The 14,906-nt window shown below is 47.4% G+C and overlaps 1 protein-coding gene across 1 annotated transcript in view; it reads right to left on the bottom strand.

The window, feature by feature from the left end:
* Window positions 1-14,906, bottom strand: part of PPME1 (protein phosphatase methylesterase 1) — a gene marked incomplete at its 3' end in the record, with an annotated part of 43,037 nt that overhangs the window by 21,824 nt on the left and 6,307 nt on the right. Inside the window, exons 4-6 of the mRNA XM_081197520.1 lie at window positions 9,521-9,578; window positions 5,378-5,429; window positions 876-1,030 (exon numbers count right to left, since the gene is read on the bottom strand). Of these exons, the coding sequence (XP_081053646.1) occupies window positions 876-1,030; window positions 5,378-5,429; window positions 9,521-9,578 (265 nt within the window). The remainder of the gene's footprint in view (window positions 1-875; window positions 1,031-5,377; window positions 5,430-9,520; window positions 9,579-14,906) is intronic.

Below are 14,906 nucleotides of genomic sequence, written 5' to 3'. Positions count from 1 at the left end.
GAGTGCTGCTTTCCCCACCGCCAGCCTCCAAACCAGATCGGGTTTGGAGGCTGCTATCCGCAAGCCTGGGGAGCCCGGCAGGAACTTCCGCCGGGCTCCCCAGGCTTGTGGATATCTGCCCAAAGCCCGGGGCGCGCTGCTCAGCGCGCCCCAGGCTTCAGGATGCAGGCTGCTATCCGCAAGCCTTGGGAGCCCGGTGGGCACTCCCGCCGAGCTCCCAAGGCTTGCAGATAGCTTCCTGAAACCCTGGAGAGCGAGAGGGGTCGGTGCGCACCGACACCTCTCGCTCTCCAGGCTTCAGCGAAAGCCTGCATTCGCTCCATAGGACGCACACACATTTCCCCTTCATTTTTGGAGGGGGGAAAGTGCGTCCTATAGAGCAAAAAATATGGTACGTCCAAAGAAGATTGGAAGATGTTTATTGAATACAGTGGTGCCCTGCAAGACGAATGCCTTGCAAGACGGAAAACTCGCTAGACGAAAGAGTTTTCCGTTTTGGAGGTGCTTCGCAAAACGAATTTCCTATGGGCTTGCATCGCAAGACGACAATGTCTTGCGAGTTCCTGCTGGTTTTTTTCCTCCCCCCCCCCTTTTTCTAAGCCGCTAAACCGCTTATCAGCTGATCCGATCAGCAGATAAGCCGCTAAAGGCCGCTAATAGCGCTAATCCGCTAATCCTTCAATGGGCTTGCTTCACAAGACGAAAAAACCGCTAGACGAAGAGAATCACAGAACGGATTCTTTTCGTCTTGCGAGGCACCACTGTATATGGAAAGACTGGCAGCATTCAGATAAATTCTGAATGGCAGCAAGACTAATGGCTGAGTAAGAGGAAAGGAACCGAGGGAACAAGCGCCAAGTGACGCCGACTCTTACCTTCCACTACGTCAATCATGCAGAGGCCCAGCAAACTGGGCACCAGGTTGGACGCTGCCGTGTGCACGGCGATAGCCCCGCCCATGCTGTGGCCAATCAGCATGATGGGCGGGGCGAGGTCCCCGTACATGGCTTCCACCACGCTTCCGACGTCCCTGCAAAAAAGAAAGGCACAAGCTAGTTGCTCCTTCCTTGCACACAGGATAATGCTTGGAATCACAGAATGGTCAAACAGGAAAGGACCCCCGAGAGCCATCTAGTCCAACCCGCTGCAAACCAGGGATCTTTTGCCTAAGGCGGCACTCGAACCCGCAACCCCGAGATTAAGAGTCTCCGGCTCAAGCCCCTGAGTGATCCCTTATTTACTTGCATGGGCCAGAGCTCAGAGACAGAACATCTGCTTTGCAAGCGGAAATCCTCTCCCAGTAGGCGCGCCTGAAACTCTGGGGAGCTGCTGCCAGTCAGTGTTGGAGACACAGAACTAGATTGGCCAACGGTTTGCATGTCACCTTGAGCTCCTTGAAGAAAAAGCTGGGAGTCAATGAAGGAGGTGCGGACAGGTGACCCCACCTGGGCCCGAAGTCACCCCAGGCCTCAAAACCAAATTCCCCCTTTCTCTCTTCTAAAAAATCCACAGCTTCTGCTTTTCTCTGCTTTCTCACAAGATGCTGCTGCGTAAGCAAAAGGTTATTTTTTTATCAGTACAAGAAGGCTTCAAAAAGCTAATGAATAGGCTCTGTCAATGGCACGAATAAGCAGGCCTGGGAACTGAGTCTTATCTCATCCAGTTGCAACAAATCTTGGATACACAAGGCTTCTCAAACCCCTTGGTTTCTGTACCCCCTTTTCTGGGAAGGGTGCCAGGAGTCCCAAGACAGGAGCGTTCTGTTCATGCTCAGAGGCAGGGCTCCTGAGAAGGGGGAGAAAGGGGAGGGAACTGGAGGGGAATATATGCTCAGTGCAATGGCTGTAAAAACTTGCGCTTGTTTGTGAAGTTATCACACTAGCTTCTTCTACCAAGCCCGGATGGTAGAAATAAAGCTTTTTCTCTGAAATTATCCCTTGAGTGTCTGTTTGACTCCCATTTCCCTCTCCCCGGGTGCAATGCTCTTCCCACCCGAGGGCAAAGCCTGAAAAGGCTACACCACCGTTTCAGCTCAGCTGCTTGCAGCAAGGCACTGGCAATGCCAAGGTTGTGGGTTCGATTCCCGTATGGCCCACCTGCATATTCCTGCATTGCAGGGGGTTAGACTAGATCAGGGGTCTGCAACCTTTAAGACAAAAAGAGCCACTTGGACCCGTTTCCGAAGGAAAAAAAACCTGGGAGCCGCAAAACCATTGCGACTTTTAAAACAAATATATCTCCGGAGCCGCGATCTGACAGCGGGCGGGAAGGTGACGTCGGGACGGTGCGTGACTAACGCACGCACCCCCCTGCGACGTCACAGCCAGTACAGCGCCTGCCACAGTGGGGAGTGTCGGGGCGCACAATGCGCCTCCTCCCCTCGCTAGTATCCGCCCCGGAGCCGTGGCAAAGGTGTAAAAGAGCCACATGCGGCTCCGGAGCCGCGGGTTGCAGACCCCTGGACTACAGTGGTACCTCGCAAGACGAATGCCTCGCAAGACAAAAAACTCGCTAAACGAAAGGTTTTTCCGTTTTCGATTTGCCTCGCAAGACGAAATTTCCCTATGGGCTTGCTTCGCAAGACGAAAACGTCTCGCGGCTTTGTTTCCTTTGTCTAAAAACAAAGACATGTTTTGTTTATAAAGTTAATTTATTTTCCCTTCAATTTTTGAACTGCTCTTTACAGTATGTGTGACTTTAAAGAGCAGTTAATAAACTGTTGTTGTACCAAATTTGGCTTTGTTTCGACTTTTTTTGACCATAGGAACGCATTAATTGATTTTCAATGCATTCCTATGGGATTTCGTGATTCGCAAGACGAAAAATTCGCTAGACGACAAAAATTGCGGAACGAATTAATTTCGTCTTGCGGGGCACCACTGTAGATGACTCTTAAGGGTCCATGAATGATTCTTTCCTATAAATTAGCATACAAATACAATGGTCCCTTGGTTCTCAAATGCCTTGGTTCCCAAACACCGAAAACCCAGAAGTGTTTTCAAACGTTTTTCAGAAGCCGAACATCCAATGCGGCTGTCGGCTACTGTTTCCGGGGCGCCTGCACCAATCAGAAGCCACACCTTGGTTTTCGAACATTTCGAAAGTCAAACAGACTTCCGGAACGGATTAAGTTTGCTGCTTTTGTTTTTGCTATTTATTTTGTGTTTTTGTTTTTGAGGTTTTTGAGGTTTTTCCGGTTAATTTGTTTTTATGACTGTGTGGAACCCAGTTCAGCTACTGACTGATTGACTGATTGATTGATTGTGTGATTGCGGAAATGGATAAAAGCCCCCCATCCAAACAATGACTATCATCAGTGCAGGTTAAGGGGGAAATTAATTTTAACTTTTATCATCTACGATACTGTCTTATTTATTTTATAGTACAGAACACTGATTACTGCTTTCATTTTATGGGTCAATGGTCTCGTTAGATAGTAAAATTCATGTTAAATTGCTGTTTTAGGGGTTGTTTTTAAAAGTCCGGAACGGATTAATTCGTATTGCATTACTTTCTATGGGGAAGCGCGCCTTGGTTTTGGAACGCTTTGGTTTTTGAACGGACTTCCGGAACGGATTAAGTTTAAGAACCAAGATACCACTGTAATTCTTTTTCGTTTGGCTGCTTTCAAGGAGGAAGAAGCGAGGGCCTGTTTATTGTCACCGAAAAACGACCGTCATTTTCCAAAGCCTGCACGAAGGCGGAGACATAGCAGAGCCTGGTGGGAGAGGCAATCGAGGGCACCCACATTTTCTGTCCTGGGGTGCTAAACGTCCCTGAGCACCTACGCTTCCGAGGGAGAAGACGGACCACAGCAGCTTTCCCTCACGTTCCTCAGGAGCTCGACACCCGCGAACAGTTGGAAGGCGATCTCCTCACACTTTGGTATTGAAATGGACTTCCAGAACAGATTAAGTTTGAGAACCAAGGTACCACTGAACAGAGAACTCCCATTTTAGGCATGACCGAGGCACAACACTGAACCAGAAGTGACCCAGAAACGTCATAAAGACGACACTGAAACAACACTAAAAGGCCGAATGGGGTTCCTGCAGGCTTTTTTTAATGGATTTCCGATTTCCCACAAAATGTGCAATGACATGGAACGCAACCCCTTGTGCATATGGGGAGTTGCCTGTAAATCAAAAAATAATAGATAAGTGCAAACATCCTCTCCCGTTCCGATTTTTGGAAAAAGTTGGCAAAAGCACCCTTGTCTCCCTATAAACCTGGAGTTGGATTTAAGATACTGCATTTGTCTCACTTACACAAAACCCGCTTTGCCCTTGGAAAAAATAGGCCTAGATTTAGTCCAGAAAGATGCTCGGACGAAAGGTAGGCTAGATTATTTTTTTCAAGCAAGTTAGCAACAGCCGTTTGTCAAAATCTCTCGCTCCAGGCCGCTATCGGGGGAAAGTCTTTGCAGAAGGGATCTCTCCAAGACCCCGGTGCTGACGCACAAACGCCGCAAACTGCTGTGCTGGGCAGAGCTGCTGCTTTTACACCAAAACAGAGCAAGTGGCTGTTGGTGGCTTCACAGATGGCCGCCCTGCAAGGAGTCAGATGTCCCTGCCAGCGTGAAGGACTCTGTCACCTTCGCAAGGCAGCTATCTGGAGACTCAAGAAAATAAATTTGCAGGGTGGGTAGATGAACGAATTTCAAAGAGCCTGGCCCAAGAACGGTTGGGCTACAGCTGAGGACCAGGTAAGGTAAAAGATAAAGGACCCCTGGACGATTACGTCCAGTCCAAGGCGACTATGCGGTTGCGGCTCTCATCTTGCTTTCGGGCCGAGGGAGCCGGTGTTTGTCCACAGACAGCTTTCCAGGTCATGTGGCAAGCAGGACTAAACCGCTTCTGGTGCAACGGTACACCGTGACAGAAACCAGAGCACACAGAAACGCTGTTTACCTTCCCACCGGAGTGATAACTATTTATCTACTTGCACTGGCGTGCTTGGACCCCTGACCATTAGATCCAGTCGTGGCTGACTCTGGGGCTGCACTGCTCATCTCGCTTTATTGGCCGAGGGAGCCGGCGTACAGCTTCCGGGTCATGTGGGCGGCATGACTAAGCTGCTTCTGGCGAACCAGAGCAGCGCACGGAAACACCGTTTACCTTCCTGCCGAAGCAGTACCTATTTATCTACTTGCACTGGCGTGCTTTCGAACTGCTAGGCAGACAGCCAAATGCCCAAAGCCAGGACACTTTTTAGCACAGAGAGAGTTTTATCGCTTTGACGGATGCTTAAGGGCCAGTCTCAGGGCTTCCAACTTCACTCTTAAGTCCTCGTCAAAATCAAGGGCACCTCGGAATGGGTTGTCTTTATACGGCTGAGAAAACCAAGCACAGCAAGACTAGACTACGGAACAACCTACTTGGACATCGTCTCTGCAGAGAGGTCTTCTGGGTTCCTAACTTTCGTCTCACCTGCAAAGGAAAGCGGATTTCTTTTACTTGATCCGTTTGACAAAATTCATATGCTGCTTTAGTCTAACAAAGCCTCTAAGTACGACTCTCGATATGACATTTTGGTTCCTGAAATTCATCATCATCATCATTTCATTTGTATAGTGCCTTTCCATAACTGAAACAATACTCAAGACAGCTTACAACATAACAAGATTTACATAATTACAAATACTACTGAAGTCGTAAACAATAAATAAAGCACATTAAAAAGTACACAACCAAATGGAAACAATTTCCACATAAATCTTAAGATCTAAAACTAAAGATACAACAATAATATCAATAACAGCAAGAAGCTCTCTCAACCTCCCATGAACAAATACACGAGCCCAAGAATCTGTACAACAGCCTCAGCTTTTGTAGCTGGAGTCAGTCCAGCTCTCCCAGGCCAGATAGGAAAGCGCCAGCAAGGCAGGGTGCGGGTCTTCCAGGGCTCACAGCCAAGGTGGTCTCATTTAAAACAACACAGACAGAAATTTAAAACAATTTAAAAGAGGAGCCCTGTTATAAGAATTTTAAGGTCTTAAGTATATAATAAATGTTCATAAATGTACCAAGCAAACACGAACATAAATATATAAACCACATGTCTGAAGAAGCACAGGAAGACAGTTCTGAAACCATTTAGACTCCCAAACTGACCAAATGTTTCTCTGCAAGGAGGGAGGAGGTGAAAAAACCTTCCTTGTTACAGGAATTTAGTAATCCCCATTTCAAAGGAATCGCCAGACTACCAGGAAAGGCAATCAGATAAGGCATTATCAGATAACCTGGCAGACAGGAAAAACAACAACATTCAAGTTTCTGTTGTAGACCGCCTTTTCTGTGATGTAGGTATGATGTCGGATTCTCAGCCTTGGTCAGAGGTAACTTGCCTTTCTCCAGGCATTCGGCTGATATCCTGGCTGACCTCCCCGTCTGCATCTCCCGGCAGGATACAGGCAAGGTCTCTATCTGCGATCCCACTCAGCATGAGAGGGACACACCAACTCCTCCCTCCTCCCTGCTTCCCTCAGGGAGGGGAAAAGAGACAGACAGAAATCTATTTACATGTCTTTATTTCTGTCATTGCAGCAGTACAGAGAAAGGTGTCTGCACTTTCAAGACTCCAACAGTAGAGAAAGAAACTCCACCCCTGTACTTCCAGTACAGGTCAGATGACACTCTGAGCTAACATCCGGTGCTCAGTACAGTGAATAGACTGCCCCTTTTTTTCCAATAGTACAGTCCCAAACAGCAACATCCTGTTTTGCATTCCAGCACCTTGCAGCTGGCTTTCGCATTGCTGCTTTTTCCTGACAGTTTGGGGGGGGGGGTTGGGTTACATCCCTTTCTGTGATGTATGTATGATGTATGGAGGGGTGGTCTTGAGCTCCAGGGCAGGGAATTTAAAAAGTCTTTATAAGGCCTTGCGCGCCATTGTTCTGGGTTCCTCCTCCCTCCTGCGTGTGGTGAGGACCCTGTTGCAACAGTTCCTTGAATAAAGATCAGGCTTACTAGCTGCTTTGCTTCTCAATATTCTCTGGTTGGCCTCTGTTATTTTCTCCTACCGATAGGGAACCCACGTAAGGACTCTATATGGGCTCTTGGATACCCCATAAGGGAAAAAGGGCAGATTTTGTTTACAACAGCCCTCTCTGCTGAGCAGCAGCAGCAGTCCTTAAGAGCCTGTCAGGCCCCGCCTCAGGCCAGATGGAGAGAGGCAAAGGCCGGGGCCTTCAGGCCCTCAGCAGGCCGTCCTCACAATTCATTCCGATTGTGCAGATAAAATACAATGGACGGGATTCTGCAGGATTGCTAGTGTGTGGAAACAGCCAAGATCCAAGAATTCCCAGGCATGCACCTCCAGGTGGAAAAGACACCAGGTGCCATCCTGGTACCCGGGGCATCTTCACTTGGGTCACAAAATGTGCCTGGCAAATTTCAAACACTGTTCAGAAGCACTGCTGCCCCCAAACTGTGGAGACAGAGCATAGCTAGTCCTTGTAGCCCTCGATAGCTCTCCTTTCCTCCATAAATTTGCCTAATCCTCTTTTAAAGCCATTTACAGTGGTGCCCCGCAAGACGAATGCCTCGGAAGATGAAAAATGCGCAAGACGAAAGAGTTTTCCATTTTTTGAGTCGTTCCACAGACAAATTTCCCTATGGGCTTGCTTCGCAAGACGAAACGTCTTGCGAGTTCTTGCGAGTTTGTTTCCTTTTTCTTAAAGCCGCTAAGCCGTTAATAGCCGCTAAGCCGTTAATAGCCGCTAAGCCGCTAATGGCCGTGCTTCGCAAGACGAAAAAACCGCAAGACGAAGAGACTCGTGGAACGGATTAATTTCGTCTTGTGAGGCACCACTGTAGTTTGGTGGTCAGCATCTTAAAAAGCAGAGACATCACCTTGCCAACAAAGGTCCATCTAGTTATAGCTCTGGTTTTCCCAGTAGTGATGTATGGAAGTGAGAGCTGGACCATAAAGAAGGCTGATCGCCGAAGAATTTATGCTTTTGAATTGTGGTGCTGGAGGAGACTCTTGAGAGTCCCATGGACTGCAAGAAGATCAAACCTATCCATTCTGAAGGAAATCAGCCCCAAGTGCTCACTGGAAGGACAGATCCTGAAGCTGAGGCTCCAAAACTTTGGCCACCTCATGAGAGGAGAAGACTCTCTGGAAAAGACCCTGATGTTGGGAAAGATGGAGGGCACAAGGAGAAGGGGACGACAGAGGACGAGATGGTGGGACAGTGTTCTCGAAGCTACCAGCATGAGTTTGACCAAACTGTGGGAGGCAGTGGAAGACAGGAGGGCCTGGCGTGCTCTGGTCCAGGGGGTCACGAAGAGTCGGATACGACTAAACGACTAAACAACAACAACAGCTTGGTGGTCATCCCTGTGTCATAAGAATTTTTAGGTCTTATAAATATATCATAAACGTTCATAAATGTACCAAGCAAACACATGTATAAACATATAAACCACATGTCTGGAACCCATAGAAAAAGTCCTAGATCCATTTTGACTCTTTCAGACATCTCCAATATTTTCTACAAGGTCAAAGGAAAAGGAAATGCAGAAACCTCCCCATTCTCTCTGTCCTCACAAATCCTGCCTTAAGGGCACATTTAAGGTGTGAATAGGGTGAGTCTGTGACCTGGCTAAGGAATTAAGTATTATCATTACAAAAGACTGGCCATGCTGCCCAGGTAATCCAGTCAAATGACCATTAACAAGTAACCTGGCAGACAGGGTAAAAACAACGCACTCAGATTTCTGTTGTAGGCCGCCTCTTCTGTGATGTAGGTATGATGTTTCTAGGGATGTTCTTGGACTCCAGGGCGGGCAATTTAAAATGTCTATATAAGGGCGGGCACACCTTTGTTCTGGGTCCTCCTCCTCTCTCCTGCATGTGGGGGGAGCACCCTGTTGCAACAGCTTTTAATAAAGATCAGGCTTGCTTTTCACTAGAATTCTGGTCTGGTCTCTGTCATTTAGCTAGCCGGTAAGGGCTTTCAATTGTGCTCTGCCAGAGGGCCGGAGAAAGACCCCTTTTGACTCTTATTACACGTGCCTCCTATGGGAGTTCCATAATTTAACTAGGAGCTAAGTTTATTTATTTTATTAACTTTATTTATTAGTTAAACAAAAACAAAAACCTCAAAGCGGTGCACAAAAAGGCAGGCTTGTTGTCAAAGGCTGATCCGAACCTTCCCATTTAGGAAAGCCTTTGACCAACTGAGCTGTTGCTGAGTCTGCTGCCTGCATTTTGCAATGTTAATGTCTACTTGTTTTATTGAATTGTTGTGTGCATTAAAAAAAAGACTACCTGTGTCTTGGCAATCGCAAGAGCCTTTTGGGCGAACGGCAGAGTAAAACCTTTTTGGACTAAAATAATTTAACCACACTAGGTGGGGCTCGATGGCCCGATAGAATCTTTTAATGAATCCTTCGGAGAGAACTGCCATTTATATTTAAGGTCAGGGAGTAGAGGGGGTGGTTGGCTGCGGAGAGAAAAACCCACAGCAGTACCAAAAAAAGAGTCGCCTTTTATTTCTGAAAGGATTCCTTACCATGTCCTCTCAGATCCAAAGCCACGATCCGGCACTGGACACGGCTGATGATGGCAGACTGCAAGGAAGGAAAAGATTTCATTTATCCGTTTTATTTAACAGGGCTTACATACGGCTTAATCACCAATACCTGTAGGGTAGTACAATATGAACTACTGGGAAATAATTTATAATGCATTGGGGGGGGGATGTTTAAAAGCACTTTTCCAAAAAACAACAACAAAAAACAGAGCCCTTTCTTTGAGGATAATTCAGGTGGAAATTCCCAGGTGTCAAAAAAGGATATTAATGTATGCCACTGCTGTGACCTGTGTTTTGTTAGCCCCAAAATGTAAAATGAGAGAGGTCCCAACCAAAGAAAAATGGCAACTTAAACTGGTAGAATATGCGTAGCTTGCAGATACAGAATAAGAGAAGAAGAACATACGTTTAGAGAAGACTGGAAAACGTTTATTAACTATATGGGGGGGGGGAATTGTGTACATTTGAAAACGCTGGCAGCATTCAGATAAATTCAACGGTGTAAATAAGTTTTGATGGATGTAGTAATGGAATACTGAAAGGTTTATATAAAATATGCAGGGATTTATGTTATGCAAAATGAACCATGGAAAGAGAAGGAGGGAAGTCCTGAAATTTTAAGGTTGCTTAAATAAATATTTTAGATTGAAAAACAGAAAATTTAATTTTATTTATAGATAGCACAATATGAACTATCCACTCAAAATAATGATTATAAAAAGATCAGGCATTAAGCTGACCTTAAAAAGTCAAAATGTAAGTAAAAGTACACCCACACATCCCTGCCTAGAACTGTGAGGTCCCTTCCAACTCTACAATTCTATGATACATGTTGAAGCACTTGTCAAAATTACATGCCGGGGAAACTTGCCTGAACAATAATAGATTTTTTGGAAGGTGCTGTAAACAGCATAGCGAAGGCATGCTTAATATCGATGGGCAGGGAGTTCCAGAGGATCGGTTCCTTGCAAGCGAGGAACGAATATTACGTGGCGTTATGAGAATTAGCTAACAGGACCAGTGGTCAGGGATGATGGGAATCATCATATATAAAATAAATGTTCATAAATGTACCAGGCAGACACATACATAAATATATAAACCACCTGTCTGAAACAGTACAGGAAAACCACAGTCCTAAAACCATTTTGACTCTCCCAAATTGACCTCAAATTTTCCTCTGCAAGGAGGAAGGATATGGGAAAACCTCCCCATTGTCTCTTTGCTCACAAATCCTGTCTTAAGGGTGTATCTGTGTATGAATAGGGTGAGCTTGTGACCTGGATTTAGGAACTGAGTATTTACCATCACCAAAGAATGCACAGGCTGCCCTGGTAAAAGCAATCAGTGACCATTATCGGGTATCCTGGCAGATGGGTTTTCTGCTGTAAACCAGCCTCCTTCTGTGATGTACGTATTATGTTTTTTGGGGTGGCCTTGAGCTACAGGGTGGCGATTTCAAAAGTCTATATAAGGGCTTGCACACCGTGGTTCTGGGTTCCTATTCCCTCCTGCATGTGGTGAGTAGGGACCCTGTTGCAACAGTTTAATAAAGATCAGGCCTACTAGCTGCTTAGCTTCTCAATATTCTCTGGTTGGCCTATTTTCTCTTACCAATGGAGAACCTACATAAGGACTCTTGGGTACCCCGCAAGGGAAAAGGAGCAGTTTTTTTCTTGTAATGGTGGCATCTGTCAGTTTGCAATGTGGCCAGTTTGGAAAGCCACGCACAAACACCTTACTTCCCCACTGGGAAGGGAAAGGGCTGACGGCCAGAGGGAGCGCTCTGGTCCCATTGACTGGCCTCGGACAAAGAGGGCAGGCAGCTTGGAGCAAGTAGCAAGGAGGCCCCACCAGGAATATGAATGAAGCTCAGGGGGTTGGGGGAGAGAGTGGGGAAACAGTGGGACTGGGAGAAGGCCAAGTCTCTCGGAGGGCCTCCGGTCTTTTAAGTAGTGGAAGGGGGGGGGCTGTGCAATGGGGACAAGGCGACCCACTTAAAGAAGAAAAGGCTGAAATCGGGACAAGGTGACCCACATTCCCAGAGCAGGGGGGAAATGAATTCTGCAGACCAGGCTAAACTCATGCAAGTAAACATAGGGGTCATAGAATTGTAGAATTGTGCAACCCCCTGCAATGCGTGTCCCCTCCTGTTTGGAATAATTTATTCTGCAGGTTTTAGCTGCCGGGTGGCGCTGTGGGTTAAACCACAGAGCCTCTTGGGCTTGCCAATCAGAAGTTCGGCGGTTCGAATCCCCGCAACGGGGTGAGCTCCTGTTGTTCAGTCCCAGCTCCTGCCAACCTAGCAGTTCAAAAGCACGTCAAAGTGCAAGTAGATAAATAGGTACCGCTCTGGCGGGAAGGTAAACGGCGTTTCCGTGCGCTTCTCTGGTTCCCCAGAAGTGGCTTAGTCATGCTGGCCACATGACCCGGAATCTGTACGCCAGCTCCCTCGGCCAGTAAAGCGAGATGAGTGCTGCAACCCCAGAGTCGGTCACAACTGGACCTAATGGTCAGGGGTCCCTTTACCTTTATTGTTTTTTAGCTGCTCGCACTACTCAGGGGGAGCTGTAAAAAAAGGGGGATACGAAAGCATGGCTCTCAGAGCGCTACAGACGCCACCCAGACCCCTCTGCTTCAGAGATTTCAACAGGTTCAGCCAGGATTAGACGGGCTAGAAACCGGATGAAAAATGAAATCCGAAAGCCGAGGTGCTTCCAAAACCGAATTCTGTGTTGAAGACATTTTGTTCATCGCCATTTCGGCCCCACCTCCCCCCTCCCAGGTGGCGTACGTGGGTCTTCTCCCCCTCCTCATTTAATACCCACAACAACGCAATGAGGTAGGTAGGCTGAGAGGCAGTGAACCGGCCCAAGGTCGTTGTCCCCTTCAGTGAGCTTCACGGCCAAGTGGGAATTTGAACCTGACACTCCCACCAATACGCCATACTGGAAATGCCACGGTCTGCGGCTCCAGTGGAACGCCAGTAAATTTATAAAGCTCCTGGTGTGAAGGTCTTAACATTTATTTTACTTATTTTAACAATATGTACTGCTTAACCATTTTTGTCAGAAAGAAAACCTCTCTATGCAATTACATAGAGTTAAAAAGTCATGAGAAAACGCCAACTAATTTAACAGATTTTGGAAACAAGTAGGCACAACAAAATGTCAGGGTTAGCAAACCTTTTCAGTAGGGGGCCAGTCCACTGTCCCTCAGACCTTGTGGGGGGCCAGACTATTTTTTTGGGGGGAGGGAGGGAAATATGAACGAATTCCTATGCCCCAGAAATAACCTATTTTAAATAAAAGCACACATTCTACTCATGTAAAAACACCAGGCAGGCCCCACAAATAACCCAGAGATGAATTTAAATAAAAGGACACATTCTACTCATGTAAAAACACGCTGATTCCCGGACCGTCCGCAGCCCAGATTTAGAAGGTAACTGGGCCTTAGTTTGCTTACCCATGGTCCAACTATTAGGGATGCAGGCAGAAATAAGGGGATCGTGATCTACTGGGTGAGTGATCCAGTGGAGATCAGTACAAGAGGATGGTTGGGGCTGATCCAAAAACTGCCCCTCCTTCTTTCCTGACTGCTTACAAATCCAAACAACTAAAAAGGAGGAAGATCTTTCTGCGGGTAGGAGCTGTTTGACAGCGGACTCGTCTCTTCATGGAGGTTTCTAAGCAGAGGTTGGACGGCCATCTGCCATGGATGATCTAGCTGAGATTCCCGCATTGAAGGGGGTTGGACTAGATGACTCTGGAAGTCCCTTCTGACTCTACAATTCTGTAACTTTCAACTCGTGGCATTTACTGAAGACAACCATCTGCATGCCAGCTCCTCCTTAGACCTGAACCCAGTACAGCAATTGCATCCTATAGTGTGCAGGATCGAAGTTTCCTTTGCACTGGGTGGGGAGATGTGTGAACTCTCAGTCGGAATGGTGGAAATAGGGAAAAAGCTCCAGTGTTTCCCAAAATAAGGGGGGTGGGGTGGGATTTGCACCAGGCACACTTATGAAAAACAAGAGCCCTGCTGCAAAGACGATGACGCTTCGTGATTTGTTCCTGCCAGATAAATAACATATTTTTGGAATTGCAGTGATTAAGCGGCATTGAGGCTCCAAGGGTTTTAAAAATAGGCCTTTTGTTCCAGGAAAATCGACTGGGTGGCAAAAAACCAGGCGCACCCGGCAGCGGCAGAGAATGCCTGTTGAAAAGGCTCCCAAGAGCCAAGGAGACAAGGGATGCCTGCAATTGCAGAACCCATTATGCCCTCCAACTTTTAAGCCAGGGATGGGGAGCCTGTGGCCCTGTGGATATAGCTGGACTCCAACTCCCATCATTCCACAGGCCATGTTGGCTGGGGCTGATGGGAGTTGGAGTCCAACAGCCCCTGGAAGGATCCAGGTTCCCCTTACAGTGGTGCCCCGCAAGACGAATGCCTTGCAAGACGGAAAACTCGCTAGACGAAAGAGTTTTCCGTTTTGGAGGTGCTTCGCAAAACGAATCTCCTATGGGCTTGCTTCGCAAGACGACAATGTCTTGCGAGTTCCTGCGGTTCCCCCCCCTTTTTCTAAGCCGCTAAGCCGCTTATCAGCTGATCCGATAAGCTGATAAGCCGCTAAGAGCCGCTAAAAGCGCTAATCCGTCAATGGGCTTGCTTCGCAAGACGAAAAAACCGCTAGACGAAGAGAATCACAGAACGGATTCTTTTCGTCTTGCGAGGCACCACTGTATTTTAATTTATTGGGCTGCAGGAATCCAAGGAAGGGCAAACAGGGGCTGGGTTGAGGGAATTTCTGCAAGTCGGTAGCAGCGAAAACTGAGGCATGTCTGCTCAGAAGACAATCTCGCGCAGGGCAATGCGGCTTGCTACCCAGGTAAAGTGGACCCAGGGTTGCTGCCTTAAGCCAGTTCGGATGCCATGCTGAATCGGATTTCCCATGCAATGTTCTGCTTCCATCAGTGGTCCAAGCAAACAGGAAGCCGCCTGCAACCAAGTCAGGTCATTGTTCCATTGAGAGCTGTATTGCCTACCCTGGTTGGCAGCAGCTGTCCAGAGTTTAGGACAAGTCTCTCCTAGCTCTACTAGGAGATACAGGGGAGAGTGAGGCCATTGGTCCATGTACCCTAGACTTCCCTGACCTGGGACCCTTCTGGCTGGGGCTGATGGGAGTTGTAGTTAGAAAACAAATGAGGACACTAGGTTAGGGGGGAAAACAGGGATAGCTTAACTGGCAGCAGCAGCAGCTTATAGAATTGTAGAGTTGGAAAAAGGGGCGCTAGGGTCATCTAGTCCAACCCCCTGCAATGCAGGAATCACAGCTGCAGAATCCCTGAAAGGTGATCACCGA

This window comes from Podarcis bocagei (genome assembly GCF_964188305.1).
Source record: "Podarcis bocagei genome assembly, chromosome: 6".
In the NCBI taxonomy this organism is placed as follows: domain Eukaryota; kingdom Metazoa; phylum Chordata; class Lepidosauria; order Squamata; family Lacertidae; genus Podarcis; species Podarcis bocagei.
The sequence above is the reverse complement of the archived record's forward strand: the minus strand, read 5'-3'. Positions and strand labels throughout refer to the sequence as shown.